A 20,377-nucleotide genomic window follows, 5' to 3' on the forward strand; every position below is an offset into this window, starting at 1 on the left:
GACTAATGAATAAAACTGACACAAAATATGTAACTACACTAACTTATTCAGTTTTATCATTAGATACTATGAATGAAGAACTATTGTTAACAATTATTTCACTAGTGAATGAACTGTGAGTAGGGGGGGAAAAAAGGTTGTTGTTCATTGTTCAAGGTGGTTTTGAGAATGGTTATTCAAGAGTGAAAGTTTTCTCAGGTAAATTTGCTACAAGAATTATAACAGGGACAAGATTGGCATAATTATTTACATATAGTTATGGCCAAGTACTACAAATTATTAATGCTAATAACCATAGAAATAGAAAAAAAAACAAGATACTGCCATGAAAAGGGTTATCACTCTACATGAGAGACTCACCACTAAAAAAGTTGAGTTTTCTGGTGAAATTATCTTTAGTAGTCTCATGAGTCACTTCTATATATTTATTAATATGTTTCATTTGTTTCCATTTATCATTATATTCCTTTATCATTATAATCCTTTAATATAACTTGCCACAGGCAAGAAAATCTATGGTAAAATTCTATAAATCCAGTAAAATAAGTCACATGACCAATATCTTAAATCTGATCTTCAAACATTGGATGAAGAAAAACAATACAAGATAGGGACTAGTCTGACACTGTTGAGAGATGATGCAAAGCCGAAAGTTGACAGATGAGCAACTACATGCAACAACTTGTCTATCACGTTTCTTAAAACAATACTGGATGTCAGTCTTTTGAAAAATCTCATTCAGTTCACGCATGATATCAAACTTGCTGTCCACAAACAACAATTTATCTGATCCTTCTGGCATTATTATACAAAACTGAAGATAAAATGTCATGTGTAGACTGGCCTTGCCAGAGAAGAAACTCATTTCACACACACTTCGTTGCGCAATACTATAAATCCATTTAAATAAATAATGGAGCATTGGACCATTGGAGTTAAAAATTTTACTGTTTTAACTTAACGTTTTGTTCCACTTTGTCATTTTATGATTCAAATCAGACACTTAAATTAGTCTTTTGGCAGCCATGTGTGGTGCGTGCTCTGCATGCCCACTGTGGCAGCCCTGATAATAGATATAAAGCACCAATATTTGGAGATCAGTTTGCAAAAATCAACGAAGTTTTATTTCAAAAAGTAAAATTTAAATACAAAAAGAGCTGTTATTCTTAATTTTTAATAATAATCTATATAATATAAAACCTGTCTTGTTCAGAGAGATAAGAATTATTGATGATTATAAATTGTATTTGTTTTATTTCATAAATTAATTAAAATATAACTGTTTATAAACCACAAATTTGAACAGTAGAACAGATTTTTACACCTATTTTAAGACACTAAATTTTTATGTAATATTTGTCAATTGAAAACTCAAAGTAATCACTGAAATAAGAACTTGATCATATTCATTATATTTGAATGAAAATAAAGCATTTTTATTTCAATACATAAAAAAATTTTTTTAAATCTAATCCTAAATTTTTATTTTTTGTTACCTCAAAATTACAGAGTAAAATAAAAATTAAATATCTGCATAATGAAATATAAAAATTAAAATGATACAACAAAAGCTAAACACATCTTTAAAAAAAAAAAGATTTCTCAATAGTTTCTCATTTTAAGAAACATCTGATATGCTACAAATATAAAAAATTTATCTTATATAATAAAAACTTCAATAATAAATATTTTAAATAAAAATAATTCATCCGTGAAATGTTTTAATGTAATTTACCTCGGATGTATCTAATGTGTTATCTTTATGACGATTTATGTAACTCTCCAGATAAGGCTGGAATTTCACAGAAGGTGGAAAAAAAGAAAGACAAACAGCCATCAATTCCCATCCTAAGATCACACTATCCCTACATTGTAAGAATAAAACATTACATAGTAAGAAGTTCATATATTACTGTTAAAAAAAATCATATATATATCATATATATGACTTTTTAAAATAAAATAAGATAAGAAATCAGAAATGATTACCTTCTTGGATTATCTGTAGTTTGACGACAGATTTGAACATAAAGTTCATCCCGAAGAGCTTGTTTACTCCATCCCCTTGTAGCAATATCCAAAGCAACCTGTTCCATGCTCTGTCCACTTTTTGGTTTGCGATCACACATGTATGTTTGTATTAATTTAAATAATTCGCAAGCATCTCTCTTCAAAGATTTATCTGTAGTCATTATCATTGGTTTTCGGATTGGATCCTAAATGAATTTAAAAGAAAATTAATATAAGGGTTCAAAGCAATAAACTAAGCACGATAACTTGAAAAGTATAATTCTTAAATAAATATACTATTTAATTTTTATAGACCATATATTAATTTATCAAAATCTCCTGAAAAACTTTTGTATTATATTTTTAATAAATATTAATAATTCCAGAAGTACTGTCCTGGATCATGTAAATAAAGATGAATTCTTTTTTTTTGTATAAATATAACATTTTAAATTTGAAATTTTTAAATTTTATTTATTTATTATTATTATTATTATTTAATATTTCTGAATCGTATAGTATAATTATATTCCTATATATTCTAAAATTCACAAAAATTAATAATAAAATAAAATGTAAAAGAAACTAGATAGTATCACAGAGTATTTTTGAAATTTTATTCTTTTTTATATTATATATTAACATAATATTTCTATATAAGTGAAAAATATATTGGCCCAGAACACAAACTAATTTAAAATACAGTATGACTACAGCCATTATGTTTAAAATTAAATACTTCTACACTTTGCATTGAAAATACTATTTATTATTTTCAATACAAGATGCATTTCCAGGAAGTGTAAAAGATTTGATTTTATTCTGAAGCTTAACACAATGGAAAGGTTTTTCAATATCCTGGAAGTGAATCATACAAAATAATTGTGAATTTCATTTATCATTATATAAAATATATACTGTTTTACTATCATATACTTTTTAAACGTATGAACATATAGAAATTATAAATATACTTTAAACAAAATTTAACATTTGATATTTTTATTTACTTCTGCAGTTTTACAAAAATATAATTGATTACAATTACATAATAAATTATTAAATTTATTTCACTTTATCACATATTAATAAAGCTGAACATATATAATATATATTAAAAGATTTCCAGAAATTTTTCAATAGAAATTTTGTTGAGAGAAAAAATTAAGATAAAAAAATATACAATAAAATATAAAATACAGATTAAGGTTTAGTATTTATTTCAAATATTTATAGAGAGATAGCTTTAACTTTTATTCAATTAATATTTTCATTGTCCAAAGTAAAAACTAATTCTGAATAAACAAAGTGTTTCTATTTGGTACTCAGAAAAGATAAAAGAACTAAGCTAAAAACTAGAATTTCAATTAATGCGTGGAATAAATATAAAGCAATTCGTTTTAAAATAAAATTTTTACAAGTAAAAAGCCTAGATTACTTTACTTTTTTACTTTAATTTTCCTATATAATTATTTTGCCTCTTAAACAAAATATCTAAATGATATAATAAAAACTGAATCATAAACAGTAGCATTTCTAAGAAATACTATCAAGAATAATCTGTCTTTTATATTTTTGATTATTTGAAGTATAATTTTCAGAAAATTCCCTCTGATAATGTTTTTTTTTTTTTTATAATAAATTACTAAAAAAGTTTCAGATGGCTATTTTTATTCAAAAGTTTGGAATGCAACCACTTAGAATAACAGAAAAATGAAAGTGTATCTAATATATAACAGAAATTAAATTAAATAAAAATGATATTTGACAGGACCAAAAATAAACCACAAAACATTTGAAATGAGTATTGGTAATTTCTAAACAGTGTCATATACAAGTATCTATGTAACAAACTATTTAAACTATAAAACTTTGATTTACTAACAGAAGTAATGTAACAATAGCACTCCATACTACCATACCGAACAGTATGGCAATGACTTCTAATGATTAATAATTGACATTTGTACATTTCTACATCATATGCTAAAAACAACTTTGATATGTAATATCATTGGTTTTTTTATAGAAAATTTTTCAGACAAAACATTACATATGTGATAATATATTATCAGAAAAGATATATTTATTCTTTATAAATCTGATATGATTACAGTTTGAATGTCATATATGCAGACAAATCAAGTGATGAAGGAAATCCACATTTGAGATATAAATGATAAGGAGTTTGTGTATCGACAAATATTTTTATAATAGAATAGTAAAAAGTCTCGTGTTTTCGTGTGATGTATACAGTATATGAATAGTTTACTCTTGATATTCATTACACATTTATCAAAATATACATATTTTTTTGTATATTCTGGTAAACGCAAAAACTACATTTTTTTTTTATCTTTGATTACTAAAATTTGCTGCATGTTTTTCATTAAACCTTTAATTTCATCTCAGTTTATTATTTATGATTGCTATTTTTAATGGGTTTTATGGGTATTGTTATAAGTGAAGAGGAGTTTGCTTATCTTACAGCTTTGCTAAATAAATGAATAAAATTTCTATTTTGTCAATTATCGATATAACATTAACTTGTGTATTATCAATACTTGAAGTGAATACAATTTCAACATTTTTCAGTTATTAAAAAACTATTAGCAATATAAAAATAATTACCTTTGACCAAGATAACATATCTCTTATGGTGAATTTTTTTCTGAAAATACCCTTTTTGTGCCTATTCAGGTTGTCTTCAGCATATTTCTCAATGTCGCTTTCCGATGGTGGCTTTTTGTCTTTGTATAATGTATTTGTCATTATTCCAATTGTCTGCAACACAATTAGATTTTTATTACATTTAAATTTATATATCAACAAATTAACTGCATTGTGTTATACCTGTCTTTGTAAAGAACCGGTCATTGGATTTGTTGTTACTGATGAATCTGTTATACTAGACGTCAACATTGAGAGAGGGCGCTGACCCATTCCCTGTCCCATATCGGGCTGGAAAGACTAATATAATATACAAATTCAATATCTTTTCTCATGAATTTTTATTGTGTTAAATTATATTGTTACTCTATTAATTATAAAACAATTCTTATAACTTAAAAAGCAAACTATACCTGAGATTTCTCAAGTACAGGCGAATGAACAGGAGTTGTATTTATATGTTTTCTTCTTAAAGAAGCATGCTGTGTAGCTATAATTGATAAAATGTAATTATGCATAAACATATTTTAAAAGATTTAAGAAAATCATATTTATTAACCAGCTTTTTAAGTAAAAGAATATAAATAAATACCTGATAACTGACTAGCTTTGTTTCTTTGTTGTAAGGTTGATGGTGGTTCACAATAAATTTGATCATCATCATCCTCATCAAGGAACCTAGTGTCATCAAGATACTCTTGAGATGATGAATCCTGATGACTCATAGCTTCGTCGTCAGCAAAATCATCTTCATCATCTCTACACCCATCTGATTCTTCCTCACTTTGAGAAAGAGAATCTAGATCATCTCCCATAAAATCTCCTAATCTATAACCTAAACGTTCAGAATTATAGAAATAAAATTAATGCAAATATAACATTTATGTTTTAATAATGTTCAGTTGTTTATTTATTTGAAAGAATTTTCATACTTTTTTTTGAATATGACTAACATTTTGCTTGAAGTACATTAATAAAAAATAAATAATCAGACATAACACAAAATATATGTAAGTTAAATTTGCCAATTTAGTAAATAATCTGCTAAATCTAGCATTCCTGTAGCAATGTTGAGCCGCTTAAGTTATATTCTCCATCTGGTGGAAGTGTTAGCAGTTTTTATATCATAGAGATGACACACCAAGGTAGCTAAAGTTTATATTAGCGTAGCAAGGAGCTAAAGTTTATATTAGAAAGTTCATAAAGCATATGAACTTGTGAAGTCTTTTACGTTAATAAAGATCTATTTGTAAGATACCTAAATTTTCCTGTACATATTTTTCTACAGATAATTTATGTAATATATTATGCAAAACTTGATTTTTGAGTAACTTCAGTGTAGCATAGAAAAAGTAATTTTGTGATGTGATATACTTAAATTCATATGACAAACCTTGGTTGTTTAAATCATTATTTCAGCCTCATATATTATTCTATTAATGCCTCAAATTAATATCATGGACTTAAATATATAACAGAATTACATCCCTTATTCTACTGCCTTGTACTCCGTGTCTGAACAAAAATTCTTCCATTTTTCATAAGTCTTCATATGTAAAAAAAAAACTCTTTTTAATGCAAACTGGCCAGTTTTTTTGCTCCCTTCAAACTTGAGATTTAGAGATTTTACTGTATATAATAAATATCTAAGGAATTATTATAAATTGCAACGAAGATAAAAAAGTGTGTTATAAAGCAATGTAAAACATCAGAGTTATTTAAACTGAATTAAAATCCTTGAAATTTCTTAAGGATTAAATTTATTTCTTTGTACATAAAACTTTTTAGCTTTACGAGTTTGTTGAACAGTCAAAATAACATTGAAAACAATTATATTTATGTATTTCCAATCTTACTTTCATACATCTGTAATTTGTTGATCAATTAGCCCATTAATTAACAATATATATTTGAATTCAAGTACAGCAGAACTCAGTTAAGAAGTTTTTCGAGTGACTAATTTAAAAACTTAAGTGGGAAACTTCAGCAAAAATGGAAATAGTAAAACTTTTCATTTAATAATCCATATTTATTTAACAGTCTTCTATTACATTACTGTGAATTAGACTTATACAGTATCTATTTATTTAAACTCTCATCTAATATAACCTGCTTCAGCTTCATCCATTTGTTTATGTGAAACAAAAACATGTTTTATGATTCCCAACGAAATGACAACATAGCCACAAATAGTCTACTGTAATAAAATTCATTGAACTTTCAAAACTTATGATATAACCCATCTATTGATAGTACTTCCAGAATTTGCTGTTTGTTGCAGATAACTGTGTAAGGAAGTAGCAAAATCTGTGTCAGGGTTTAAGCTGTTGCTAGTTTTTTTACTAAAATGCAACAAGAATTTAGATTTAGCGACAACTTTCTTGGCACATTTCGCTAAAAAACTTGACATTTTCCAAGTGGTTAACACTTGTTAAATGTTTTAACTAGTGATGGGATGATAAAAAAATTTCTCCCGATTCTTTTGAATACCTTCTAAAGTTTATTTTAGTTTAGAAAAATTAATTATTTATATTATGAGCGTGGTACTTCATTAATTAATAAACATTGAGCTTAAGGATGGAAAATTATTGGGAAATCCAGAATCGATCTTTTGAAATAAACCTGAAAGTTCTCCATTTATACATAGATACGCATGTCTATATTGTGTAGTGGAAAATAAATTTGTAATCTTATTGCAGATAAAGTTAATATTGCAACACTACCCCTAAACAAATTACAGCTGATACACCTTTTACTCAATAAAAAAAACTATCCCATCGTGTCATTTAAGGTCACCCAACTTTGAAAACTTTTGGCTGACGCAATGACCAAGGGAGGGAGAAACGTAATGAGAAGATGCACTTTTTTAATACTTCTCACAACTGACATGCCTCATAAATAATGTAATTCCATTGTCTTTAACACTAAATGAGGTTAAGCAAATGATGCAACAAGCTAAACGAATATCATCATCATGAATTAACCAAGTTTTGAATTCATTCAATTGTGCCAGGTTTTCCTAAATGTACAATTGCCTGTACTTATTTGAAGAAAAAAAGAATCAAACAAATGCCTAGACCGATTCATTTTAAAAAATCAATTTTTAAAACTCAAAATGGCACAAACAATTAATTTTAACTAGAATTGAACAAAATGCATTCAAAAATTTAATGTATTGCCAGCCAGACTGACCCAATACTGGCTGGGTGGCAATCCTAACGTCACCCTATTTCTCCTAAAATGAGACAGTTAGTACCAACCGAGTGCAATTTCTCATTGCTCAGACTACACGAAAGAAAAGTCCATCTTGACAGACATCACCTAATGTATGAAGTGTCACGTATTCTCCGCTTTGTAGTCACAAAAGTTTCCAATAAATGAATACTTAATTGTTAATATTGTAATTTTAAAAACAATTTCTGATGGAGTGGAACTTGCTTAAAAGATTTGTTGCTGTCAGATGTGAAGACATGTCATCACCTAAAGTTTATAAAATGATAGCTGTAAATAACCTTCTCTCAGATTACCCTCATATATCAACAATTATTGAATTTGTTCTTTCACATACAGGGCACACTGTAGAGTGTGAAAGGTTTCCATGAATTGACATTAAAAAAGACTCCAATTGGAAACTGTCTTGATGTAAAAAAATGTCAGCAACTTGTTAAACATCTCCATAAATGGCCCCCCGAGATGGGAATTTGATTTTCATTCAGCATTTGTTGCCTGGTGTGAATCAAAACCAAGAAGGATTGTTCAGTAATGTACGATACTTGTGGGTTGTAACAATAGATTTATGGTTATATTGGTAGTACAGTACACTGTAATAATGTACAGTATCTATGAGAATAAACAAATGTTTAAACAATAATGTATTGTGTATTGTTCTGAGCAGCATCACCAATGATAAATCTTAGCTATGGTTTCTAAAATTTTGCTACAACTTTTTTAGTAAAATTAGCTAAAATGCTACAGAAAATTTTTTCCCAGCTTAAACCCTGCTGTGTTGAAAGTAGCTCAAAGTCACGTGCAAAATGACATATATTAGGAAGTGCATGAAATTTTGTAATTATTTTGATTTACCCACATGCAATTAAATGTGTAAAATTTTGATAGAATGCAGTTGAAAAAATTCTTAAGCGAGTCATTTTCTGGTTGTAGGCAATGATTTCTGCCTAGTTAAGTGGAAAATTTTCTTAAATGGAAACATTTTATATCATAAAAATTTACGTCTCTCTAATGGGAAAAAATTGGGACTTTGAAATTAAATTCTTATACAGAAATTTCTTGACCAAGTTCTACTGTATTTGTCATAATAAAGCAAACTTTATTATGACAAATACAGTATGTAGCTTAACTAATTTCCAATTATATATTCACAACAGTATATCTACCTAAAGTATTCATTTGTATCAAAAAGTTTTAATCACTGACAAACAGACAAAATATATTTATCGTAAGTTCTTAAACATCAATAATATTTACGCAACTGATATACTAATGCAATACTGTGAGTATATGAGTCTATAACAGTGGTGTGCCGTCCTTGGAAGCTGTGGAAGCATTGTATCCTTTGTATTTTCTAAAATATAAATACATATTGTGCAATTATTTTTATATTTTAATGTACTTTAAATTAATTAAAATTAACATTTTATTATAACTGCATTATGTAACTTATTACAAATTTATATAATGTGAAAAACAATGATATANTATTATTATTATTATTATTAAACTTAAGGAATGTCACTTATCTAAATTTCAAGTTTAAAAATAAAAAGTCATTATAAAACCTAAAAAGATAGTGAATGGCTAAATGATAGACAACACTGTCATTAGAGTATCTTGCATCTGCATTTAAGTCCTATTTGTACCCCTTATGAATTAGCGCAAATAAATATACCACGATTTATATCCTTCGACCATCATCAAAAATCCCTTTGAATTGAGTTTGGATGGTATGAATTTATTTATTTTCAAACCAAACAACTGTTAAATTATTGGGCTATCATATGGCTAAGTAAATGATTACAAACTAATTAATTTGTCTACAGGTAGGATGATGGTATAATTGCCTACCTCTAGACAAATTAATTAGTTTCTAATCATTTATTTAGCCATGTAATAGCCTGATAATTTGGAAGTTGTTTGGTTTAACTATAAATTGGGTTGAGATGACATTACTGTATGTACATATATTTATTTTTTTAAGTTTTAATACACAGATAGCAGTGTATTCTAGCCTTTGATATCTGAAAGAAAACAAATAAAATCATTTAAAAAAATTATATACACTACTCTTGAGAGTTTTAAGGCCAACCTACACACAATACTTTGTTGCCAGTCTTACATGATCATGACTAATGAATAAAACTGACACAAAATATGTAACTACACTAACTTATTCAGTTTTATCATTAGATACTATGAATGAAGAACTATTGTTAACAATTATTTCACTAGTGAATGAACTGTGAGTAGGGGGGGAAAAAAGGTTGTTGTTCATTGTTCAAGGTGGTTTTGAGAATGGTTATTCAAGAGTGAAAGTTTTCTCAGGTAAATTTGCTACAAGAATTATAACAGGGACAAGATTGGCATAATTATTTACATATAGTTATGGCCAAGTACTACAAATTATTAATGCTAATAACCATAGAAATAGAAAAAAAAACAAGATACTGCCATGAAAAGGGTTATCACTCTACATGAGAGACTCACCACTAAAAAAGTTGAGTTTTCTGGTGAAATTATCTTTAGTAGTCTCATGAGTCACTTCTATATATTTATTAATATGTTTCATTTGTTTCCATTTATCATTATATTCCTTTATCATTATAATCCTTTAATATAACTTGCCACAGGCAAGAAAATCTATGGTAAAATTCTATAAATCCAGTAAAATAAGTCACATGACCAATATCTTAAATCTGATCTTCAAACATTGGATGAAGAAAAACAATACAAGATAGGGACTAGTCTGACACTGTTGAGAGATGATGCAAAGCCGAAAGTTGACAGATGAGCAACTACATGCAACAACTTGTCTATCACGTTTCTTAAAACAATACTGGATGTCAGTCTTTTGAAAAATCTCATTCAGTTCACGCATGATATCAAACTTGCTGTCCACAAACAACAATTTATCTGATCCTTCTGGCATTATTATACAAAACTGAAGATAAAATGTCATGTGTAGACTGGCCTTGCCAGAGAAGAAACTCATTTCACACACACTTCGTTGCGCAATACTATAAATCCATTTAAATAAATAATGGAGCATTGGACCATTGGAGTTAAAAATTTTACTGTTTTAACTTAACGTTTTGTTCCACTTTGTCATTTTATGATTCAAATCAGACACTTAAATTAGTCTTTTGGCAGCCATGTGTGGTGCGTGCTCTGCATGCCCACTGTGGCAGCCCTGATAATAGATATAAAGCACCAATATTTGGAGATCAGTTTGCAAAAATCAACGAAGTTTTATTTCAAAAAGTAAAATTTAAATACAAAAAGAGCTGTTATTCTTAATTTTTAATAATAATCTATATAATATAAAACCTGTCTTGTTCAGAGAGATAAGAATTATTGATGATTATAAATTGTATTTGTTTTATTTCATAAATTAATTAAAATTAACATTTTATTATAACTGCATTATGTAACTTATTACAAATTTATATAATGTGAAAAACAATGATATATTTGAATATAAATTTGTATATTCATATTTCTTTCCAACGGAAGCACTGTATTGTCAAATATGGAACAGCTTCCACAGCAAAAATATTTGAATTGTGTAAAGCAGCCAGATTATATGCATTCGTGCATGCACTTTACAGAGCACCAACCTCATGGATGCTACACACTAAAATATTGCTTCCAATGATTCTATCCAGGGCCGACTATCATCAAATATCACTGCACACCACTGGTCTATAATCAACTTAAAATTTATGCTTGTCTGAATAAAGTGAAAGTGTTAATTAACAAATAAAAGATGAATTACAGTAGAGCATCGATTATCTGAATACTGATCAACCGAAACATCGGTTAACCGCAAACGTTCCAGTCGGCAAATTCAAATTTCTGCTAGGGCTGTGGCGTCGCAGCACTCTTCTCCTCCCTGCCAAATCGAACTATAGACCTAGTTTAATGTATTACATTATGTAAGGTATGTATTTGTAAGATGTGTGATACAAATTATATACAGTACAGTTTTGTGTTTAATATATTTTTTTGTAAATGATCAGTTATTCAAACAACCCCAGTCCTGAACTGTTTCGGATAATCGATGCTCTACTGTAGTTTAATCCATTAAATATTCATATGCTATATTTATTGTTAAATCTAAAATAAACTAAACATTCTAGTACAAATTATTTAATCATTAATAATAGCATTTAATTAGCCTGATTAATTATGGTGATTGTTTGGTTTATTATTAATACATCAGGCTTAGTGATATTTATATATGTATTGTTAAACCTTTGGGAAAATTGAACTACTTAAAATCAAAAACTGTTGAAATTACTAGAACAACTTAAGATAACAACAGGGAGTTCTTATACTGTTAATAAGAATTCCCTGTGAAAAGAAACTATTAATAAATTCTACTGGTAATAGGCTGATATAAATGTGATTTTGAGAATATAATTTCTTGTATTTAATATTCTGATGTTTAAAACATTTTGATAATTATACATAACTTATGTATCCTATTGGAATTACCGTAATTAAAAATGCTAATTTATATTCATTGGGTATCATTTTACTTAATTAAATTGGATGACTAATATTCTATTTAATTGTAATAATTAAAATCAATTACACAAAATGAGTTACGTATAAAATTCATCTAGAATACAATCTTTATATTATATATTGTAAAATAACTTTTCAGAAACTGATAGACGATAATTGTCGTCATTACGAACTGCATCTCAAAAAATATTTTGAAAAGATAGGTTTCAGTATTGATAATTCAATGATGAATACAGTGAATATAATTTATAAAATTTAATTATAATCAGGGCTGTGGAGTCGTGTAAAAATCTACCGACTCCAACTCCGACTTTTCCTTACCATCCGACTCCGTTTCATATACATAATAAGTTGGTAAATAAAAAGGGAGTTGGAGTCGGCGGATTTTTTGACGACTCTGACTCCGGCCAAAACACCAAAAATCCATGACTCCGACTCCACAGCCCTGATTATAATATAATCAATCACAGTTATATTTTTGTACAAGAAAACATAAATGTAAGTGATATTCTAATAGATTGATTGAAAGAATACTGTTGATTTGTAATAATAATAATTATTAGGTAATTTATAAACTATTTCTATCAAATGTTTAATTTTTTTCATAATTATATTAAATATTAATTTTAATTAAAAGTTTTGTATAAATTTTTCAATCAAATTTCACAAACTATATATTTGATTAACTAAAAAAATTAATTCAAATATGAATAAAATACTACATAATTCAATACTTACCAGAAAGTTTTGCTTGCTCCAAAAGATAATGTTGAAGAGGTAATAAATAAGATTGATTATCTGATTTTCGATCCCACAGTGATGGATAATCCAAGTTACTATACAAAGGTGTTGGTTGTTCGTTTAATTGAGGCGATGCACTAGTTTTTTGAGATTCATTACATAATGCACTAAAAAAGTATGATCCCAGTGATATTTCACTGCCTTCTCTGCTATGAGAAGTTCTTAATTTTGTTCCTTCCTTCTCCAATGGCGATTTCGAGTATCTATGGCCTGTCCTTAAATTGGGTGAAGTAGGTGGTTCAGAAGTACTCTTTTGTTGACTATCTAAAGACATATGACTTTCTTGAGATAATAAGCCACTGTCCACACCACGGCCCGAAGAATCCATTGAATGTGGTGAACTATCACTGGAGCCTCTCCCGTGATGAACACCTTGTATATCATTGAATGTTAATAAACTACCATCGACACTTCTTATAACCTGTACATCTGTATTTGGCACTAGAGGACTTTGTGGGCTGGACATGCTACTATCTGTGCTACGAGACCCAGTCCGAGACCAATTTCTCCGACTTGTCAAGGGTGTGCAGAGTCCGTCAGGTGGATATCTATTATCACTAGATTTATTATGATGAGAGGGAACATTAAAATTATTCTGCACATTATAGTCTTCGTGTTTTCTATGAGATTTCGGGGTACATTCCATTGACTGCAAGCTAGGACTATAACCAATTCCATCGCGAAAAATTTTTGAAGAGTTACTTCTGGAAATACGGGTTGCAGAATCAACACTGTATTGTCTTCTTGAACCAAAATCAGGATGATGATCATATTCAGGATGATGCCTATTTAAATCATTAGATATTGTCTGCTTAGAGGAAGACCGAATGTCAAATGTAAGCCCATTCTGAACAGGGCTGAAGTCCAGATTTTCTGGCAAAAGACTTTGATGATTACCAGAACCCGTACTTTCTGAAGAACAACAAGAATCATGTTTTCTGTAAATACAAGTTTAAAATTTTTTTAAACTATTTATTTGTGATTTGTTTTTGTAAAGATTTATAACAATGAGTACCTATGTCCTGGATGATTTTGACTTTCAAAACTTGGACCTTGTGACAAACAACTAGAATCACTAGAACGCCCAGAATCTTGAGAACGAGAAACGGGAGCATTTCGGGATTCACGAGAAAACTGATTATCTCGTTTTGCTTGTGGTTCATTGTTAATATTTTCTTCCATAAAATGTTTTGGAGATAAAACATTTGGAGGTGATGGAGGACTTGAGGACTGTTGTTTTTGATGATGGTGATGACGCTAATTAAAAATTATTTATTATTTTATTATGATCTATGTATGTATGTATGTTTCTTTAATCCGAAATTAAGTTTGGTAGACTATCATTACAGCTTTCAGGTTAGACACTTCTTTTACTGTTTCCACATATGCATTTCGAACTTATATAAATGTTAAGTCCCTCTTCAGTGCAATACTACAAATTATTGAAAAAACCACAATTAGTAACATGACAAAATTTTTCGCGTGTAGGTCATATTTACTGACATAAAACTATTATATTTAAAAATTGTCACACTTATACAATACATATCGTTCTGTCTTCTAAAACCACGGTGTATAACGGGTAACATTGAAAAGATTTTTTAATGCATTCATTAAAAACACCACAAATACATTTTCCAAACATCTATACGAAAAAAACCTAATATATTAATAATTTTATAATTTTTTTTCTTTTTTTTTTACTCCATAACATCGCATATTCCAATAAAATAACAATATAATACAATACATACTCACTTTTATATTTTTCTATGTGCTCATAAAATCTTATATAGGTACAACTTTTAAAGGATGTGTATTTTCTACAATATAACGTTGCAGTAACTGTAATTATAATCGTTTTACAGGTTAATTATATGCAGTATAGTAATATTATTTTTTAAGAGGATACATACATAATTTCACAATATATTTCACTTATTCTCTGACACAACACTGTATGATAAATACATTACAATCACTTTTTTTCATTAGCGCCACCTATTATATTGTACCACTGTTGATCTATTTGCATACCATTTGATATATTGATTAAATTATCATCTTTAAATTTTATAATCTCAATATGTTCCTTAAATTTACGTTTATACATATCTTTTTCCGAATGAATTACTTTTATGTTATTTATATCTATTTGACAATTACTATTTTTAATATGGTTGAACCACGGAGAATTATTGTATTTTAATCTAATTGCTGCTTCGTGTTCTTTAATTCTTAATTCTAACGCTCTACTAGTTTCACCTATATAATTTTTTGGTTTTTGGCAATTACAATTAATTTTATATGCAACTCCTGATTTTTTTAATTTATCAACATTCCATTTTATATTTATTATTATTATTGTAAATATTATGTGAAATTTTACTGGTCAAAGATTTGTAGTATTGCACTGAAGAGGGACTTAACATTTACATAAGTCCGAAATGCATATGTGGAAACAATAAAAGAAGTGTCTAACCTGAAAGCTGTAATGATAGTCTACCGAACTTAATTTCGGATTAGAGAAACATACATACATAAATATTTAAATTTTATTTGCGTGTAGCACAGAGCCATCACAATCAGCAATTGTACAAATTTAAATTTAGTACAATTGCTGATTTACAGCTAATGTTTTAATATTTTCTTTGAACTTTTTAATTAATTTTTAATAGATATGACACACACATTTTGCTTTACATTTCAACTATTTATTTTTCTGTAGTAACAACCATTTAATTATTTTTTTGTTATCTGTTAGAAAAATAATTCTGAAATACGGAATGGAATGGATTAAAGAATTATCATCACTTATGAGTCACTCTCTTATAAGTTTTTTTATTAATGAAAATTTTAACAAAAGTTATCACATATAAGCACAAAAAATTAAATAAATAACATTAAATTATTTGATAGAGTTGAAGTTTATAATTTATTGTAATAAAATCAAAAATTTTAAAGTTACTCTACAAATATGAATATAAAAAACCGTTACCAATGGAGCATGTATTATTACACAGTTACTATAATAAACATGTATCATTGACGATAGTTTTTTTATGTTCATATTTGTGGAATAATTTTAAAACTTCGACAATCTTATTTAAAAAAAATGTCTAAAAGAAAGTTACATGTGTTTTTCAAAGTCTTTTGTTTTGTTTCAAAATTAAACATTTATCATCAGACTTTTTAATAGTAAAATTCTGAAATATAATAATACACTTCAGACTGTTGTATTACAATCAATTTTTTTGCCCTCTGAAGTAATCAGAGAATTGATGGTAAAGTTAAAAATTGCCAGTCAAGTTTTGTAAGTGGAGTAGACGACTATAGTTAAATTTTTACCATTTCTTCTAAATTATATATTAAAAATTTTAGTAGTAACTTAATAAAATATATACATTATATTTTTCCTAAAACAAATATATTACTTACCTTACAATGCTGATGGGGAGAAGAAACAGGACTGGTCTGTGTTGAGGCACAGCTTGTATTATTAACTCTACCAATTATGACATGACCATCCTATAAAGTATTTATATATTACTTACTATATAGTTGTATGTATTTACACTCTATATATTGTAAATTATAATTAGTATACTTAACATGTATATGTTACAGTCAAAACCCGTTTTTAGTTAGAACGCGTTTTAACTAGTTGAAACTAGTTTATACTGAATGTCTTTGTTAAAACCCGTTTTGTCTAGTTGAAACTAGTTTATACTGAATGTCTTTGTTAAAACCCGTTTTGTCTAGTTGAAACTAGTTTATACTGAATGTCTTTGTTAAAACCCGTTTTGTCTAGTTGAAACTAGTTTATACTGAATGTCTTTGTTAAAACCCGTTTTGTCTAGTTGAAACTAGTTTATACTGAATGTCTTTGTTAAAACCCGTTTTGTCTAGTTGAAACTAGTTTATACTGAATGTCTTTGTTAAAACCCGTTTTGTCTAGTTGAAACTAGTTTATACTGAATGTCTTTGTTAAAACCCGTTTTGTCTAGTTGAAACTAGTTTATACTGAATGTCTTTGTTAAAACCCGTTTTGTCTAGTTGAAACTAGTTTATACTGAATGTCTTTGTTAAAACCCGTTTTGTCTAGTTGAAACTAGTTTATACTGAATGTCTTTGTTAAAACCCGTTTTGTCTAGTTGAAACTAGTTTATACTGAATGTCTTTGTTAAAACCCGTTTTGTCTAGTTGAAACTAGTTTATACTGAATGTCTTTGTTAAAACCCGTTTTGTCTAGTTGAAACTAGTTTATACTGAATGTCTTTGTTAAAACCCGTTTTGTCTAGTTGAAACTAGTTTATACTGAATGTCTTTGTTAAAACCCGTTTTGTCTAGTTGAAACTAGTTTATACTGAATGTCTTTGTTAAAACCCGTTTTGTCTAGTTGAAACTAGTTTATACTGAATGTCTTTGTTAAAACCCGTTTTGTCTAGTTGAAACTAGTTTATACTGAATGTCTTTGTTAAAACCCGTTTTGTCTAGTTGAAACTAGTTTATACTGAATGTCTTTGTTAAAACCCGTTTTGTCTAGTTGAAACTAGTTTATACTGAATGTCTTTGTTAAAACCCGTTTTGTCTAGTTGAAACTAGTTTATACTGAATGTCTTTGTTAAAACCCGTTTTGTCTAGTTGAAACTAGTTTATACTGAATGTCTTTGTTAAAACCCGTTTTGTCTAGTTGAAACTAGTTTATACTGAATGTCTTTGTTAAAACCCGTTTTGTCTAGTTGAAACTAGTTTATACTGAATGTCTTTGTTAAAACCCGTTTTGTCTAGTTGAAACTAGTTTATACTGAATGTCTTTGTTAAAACCCGTTTTGTCTAGTTGAAACTAGTTTATACTGAATGTCTTTGTTAAAACCCGTTTTGTCTAGTTGAAACTAGTTTATACTGAATGTCTTTGTTAAAACCCGTTTTGTCTAGTTGAAACTAGTTTATACTGAATGTCTTTGTTAAAACCCGTTTTGTCTAGTTGAAACTAGTTTATACTGAATGTCTTTGTTAAAACCCGTTTTGTCTAGTTAAAACTAGAATTTACTGGTAGTCAAAAATGAATTTGAGTTAAAACTAGTTTTAACTAGACAAAACGGGTTTTAACAAAGACATTCAGTATAAACTAGTTTCAACTAGTTAAAACGCGTTCTAACTAAAAACGGGTTTTGACTGTAACATATATATGTATCGAATATAAAAATCTATTTCTATATAGTGCAACATCAGAAATTGAAATGGTACTTGAAGGAGCTACTTTACTATTATTATTAAATACAGTACAGTACACAAACACACAAATTTATAAGCACTTGATATACAAGAATTTGATACAGTGAGTTTTTATCTCTCTTATACATTTACAAGACAAAACTGACCCATAGAACAATCCAGTTACAAGCCTCTTGCAAGATAAAATTCAGGAGTGGATACACATTAATAAAAATAGCCAGTTGTGCAAGATTCAACTAATGAAATCATTATTTAAATGCTATAAACAATTTTCCTAGGTTGGAAAACTGAATGTATCACAAAATTTGTTTAATTTGCAGAAAGAAGTTTCTAATTCAATGCATTTTAGTGACATATTTACATATCACATTGAACTTTTAAAAAAAAAAAAAAAAAAAAGAAACACTGCTACAAGCAAGCAGACATCTGAGATGTTTCCATAAAAGTCATATGAAAAACAAATGCAGACAAAAAAGCATGTAAAGACAAAAAAGAACTGACAAAATACACAGAGAAGAAACTTATTTCGTGTTTTCAGTAACATTCTTGTAAAAAAATCAGTAAGAAATTAAAAAAACAATTCTGATGTCTATAAATTCATAAGTCATTTAACTCCAGGAGAGTCCATCTAGTATCACTTCAATCCCATGAGTGTCAGATTAGAGGACTTTCACTGTAATGTATAATTGAATTTATATTTTAAATTTTAAACTTTACAAAATTTTTTCTAAACATTTGATTTTAATAATATCATTTAATTTGATAGACTGACATTATTGATATATAAATTGGTTTTAAAATTATAAATATATTTATTGTAGATATACAATAATGATGGGAACATCTGACAATGACAAATTTACTTTTACAGAAAAATATATTTACATTATCAGTTTCAAATATACATACAGTTATCTCTCATAAAACACTGTGCTTCTGCAACACAGTTTTGCTCTAACATGGTTTGAGAATTTAAGAAATACTCCACACAAAATTTCAAAACTTTTAAGTGCAAACTCCTTTATTTGATATATATTTTTTTTAAATTCAAGTAAGTATGAGGGTTATCTCAAATTTTCCCCATGGATACTAGAATTTTGAAACTTTCAATTTGTTTTGTGCCTTTTGTCAAGTTTAATGAAAACTGATAATGCAATTTTTTTCCCCTTCCTTGACCTAGCTATCCTATCAACTGGGTGTTGTTGTCATCGCTTTCAGACTTTAAGACTGTTGCTGTGCTTTGTTTTTATAGATTAATCTTCATATTTAGTGAAGTTTATTTAAATAAACATTTTTAGGTAAGTGGTATTAACCTTTCTTTAACCATTGGTAAGAAAGCATTTGTAAAATTACAAATGAAATATGGCAGTATCTTGGTACTCGAACTGTTCCCAACTCAAACAATTTGGTATTCAAACACACATTCTGAAAAAAAAAAAAAAACAAACAAAAAAATTGCTCGATCCTCAATTGAACAAATGCAATCCACTAGAACAAATGTTTGTGGTAAAAGTAAAAAAATGACAACTGATCTTGTTCAGAAATATCAGCAATAAAAAAAAAAACTCAGATGATGATGATACTTTGTAAAAAGAAAATGTCCTCACTTAACTAAAATTAATATTCACACACAATACAGTGCTTGTAATTGTTAATTAATTATCGATTGCTTTAATAAATATATTTCTCTTACTAATGAAGAAGAATAGTATACTTTTGTTAACTTTTGGAACCTAATCTCATGTTTTGTATTAGTCATTTGTTTTGTATAGCATGGATTCACATAACATGGCACTTTTTCAGAACATAACTACCATGTTATATGAGGGATACCTGTAATTTATTTCTAACATAAAAATATATCAAATTTTTAAAAATGTAGGGTAATGCTATG

General features: G+C 27.8%; 1 protein-coding gene across 1 annotated transcript in view; it reads right to left on the reverse strand.

Annotated features, from left to right (window-relative positions):
• LOC111631763 (rho GTPase-activating protein 39-like) overlaps positions 1-20,377 on the reverse strand; it is a 56,231-nt gene that overhangs the window by 3,521 nt on the left and 32,333 nt on the right. Inside the window, exons 5-13 of the mRNA XM_023376069.1 lie at positions 16,684-16,773; positions 14,261-14,502; positions 13,183-14,183; positions 5,273-5,515; positions 5,094-5,170; positions 4,864-4,980; positions 4,642-4,794; positions 1,990-2,216; positions 1,736-1,865 (exon numbers count right to left, since the gene is read on the reverse strand). Of these exons, the coding sequence (XP_023231837.1) occupies positions 1,736-1,865; positions 1,990-2,216; positions 4,642-4,794; positions 4,864-4,980; positions 5,094-5,170; positions 5,273-5,515; positions 13,183-14,183; positions 14,261-14,502; positions 16,684-16,773 (2,280 nt within the window). The remainder of the gene's footprint in view (positions 1-1,735; positions 1,866-1,989; positions 2,217-4,641; positions 4,795-4,863; positions 4,981-5,093; positions 5,171-5,272; positions 5,516-13,182; positions 14,184-14,260; positions 14,503-16,683; positions 16,774-20,377) is intronic.

The sequence above is a fragment of the Centruroides sculpturatus genome, unplaced genomic scaffold, assembly GCF_000671375.1.
Source record: "Centruroides sculpturatus isolate CEXI.00-Female unplaced genomic scaffold, Cexi_2.0 scaffold758, whole genome shotgun sequence".
NCBI classification, from domain to species: domain Eukaryota; kingdom Metazoa; phylum Arthropoda; class Arachnida; order Scorpiones; family Buthidae; genus Centruroides; species Centruroides sculpturatus.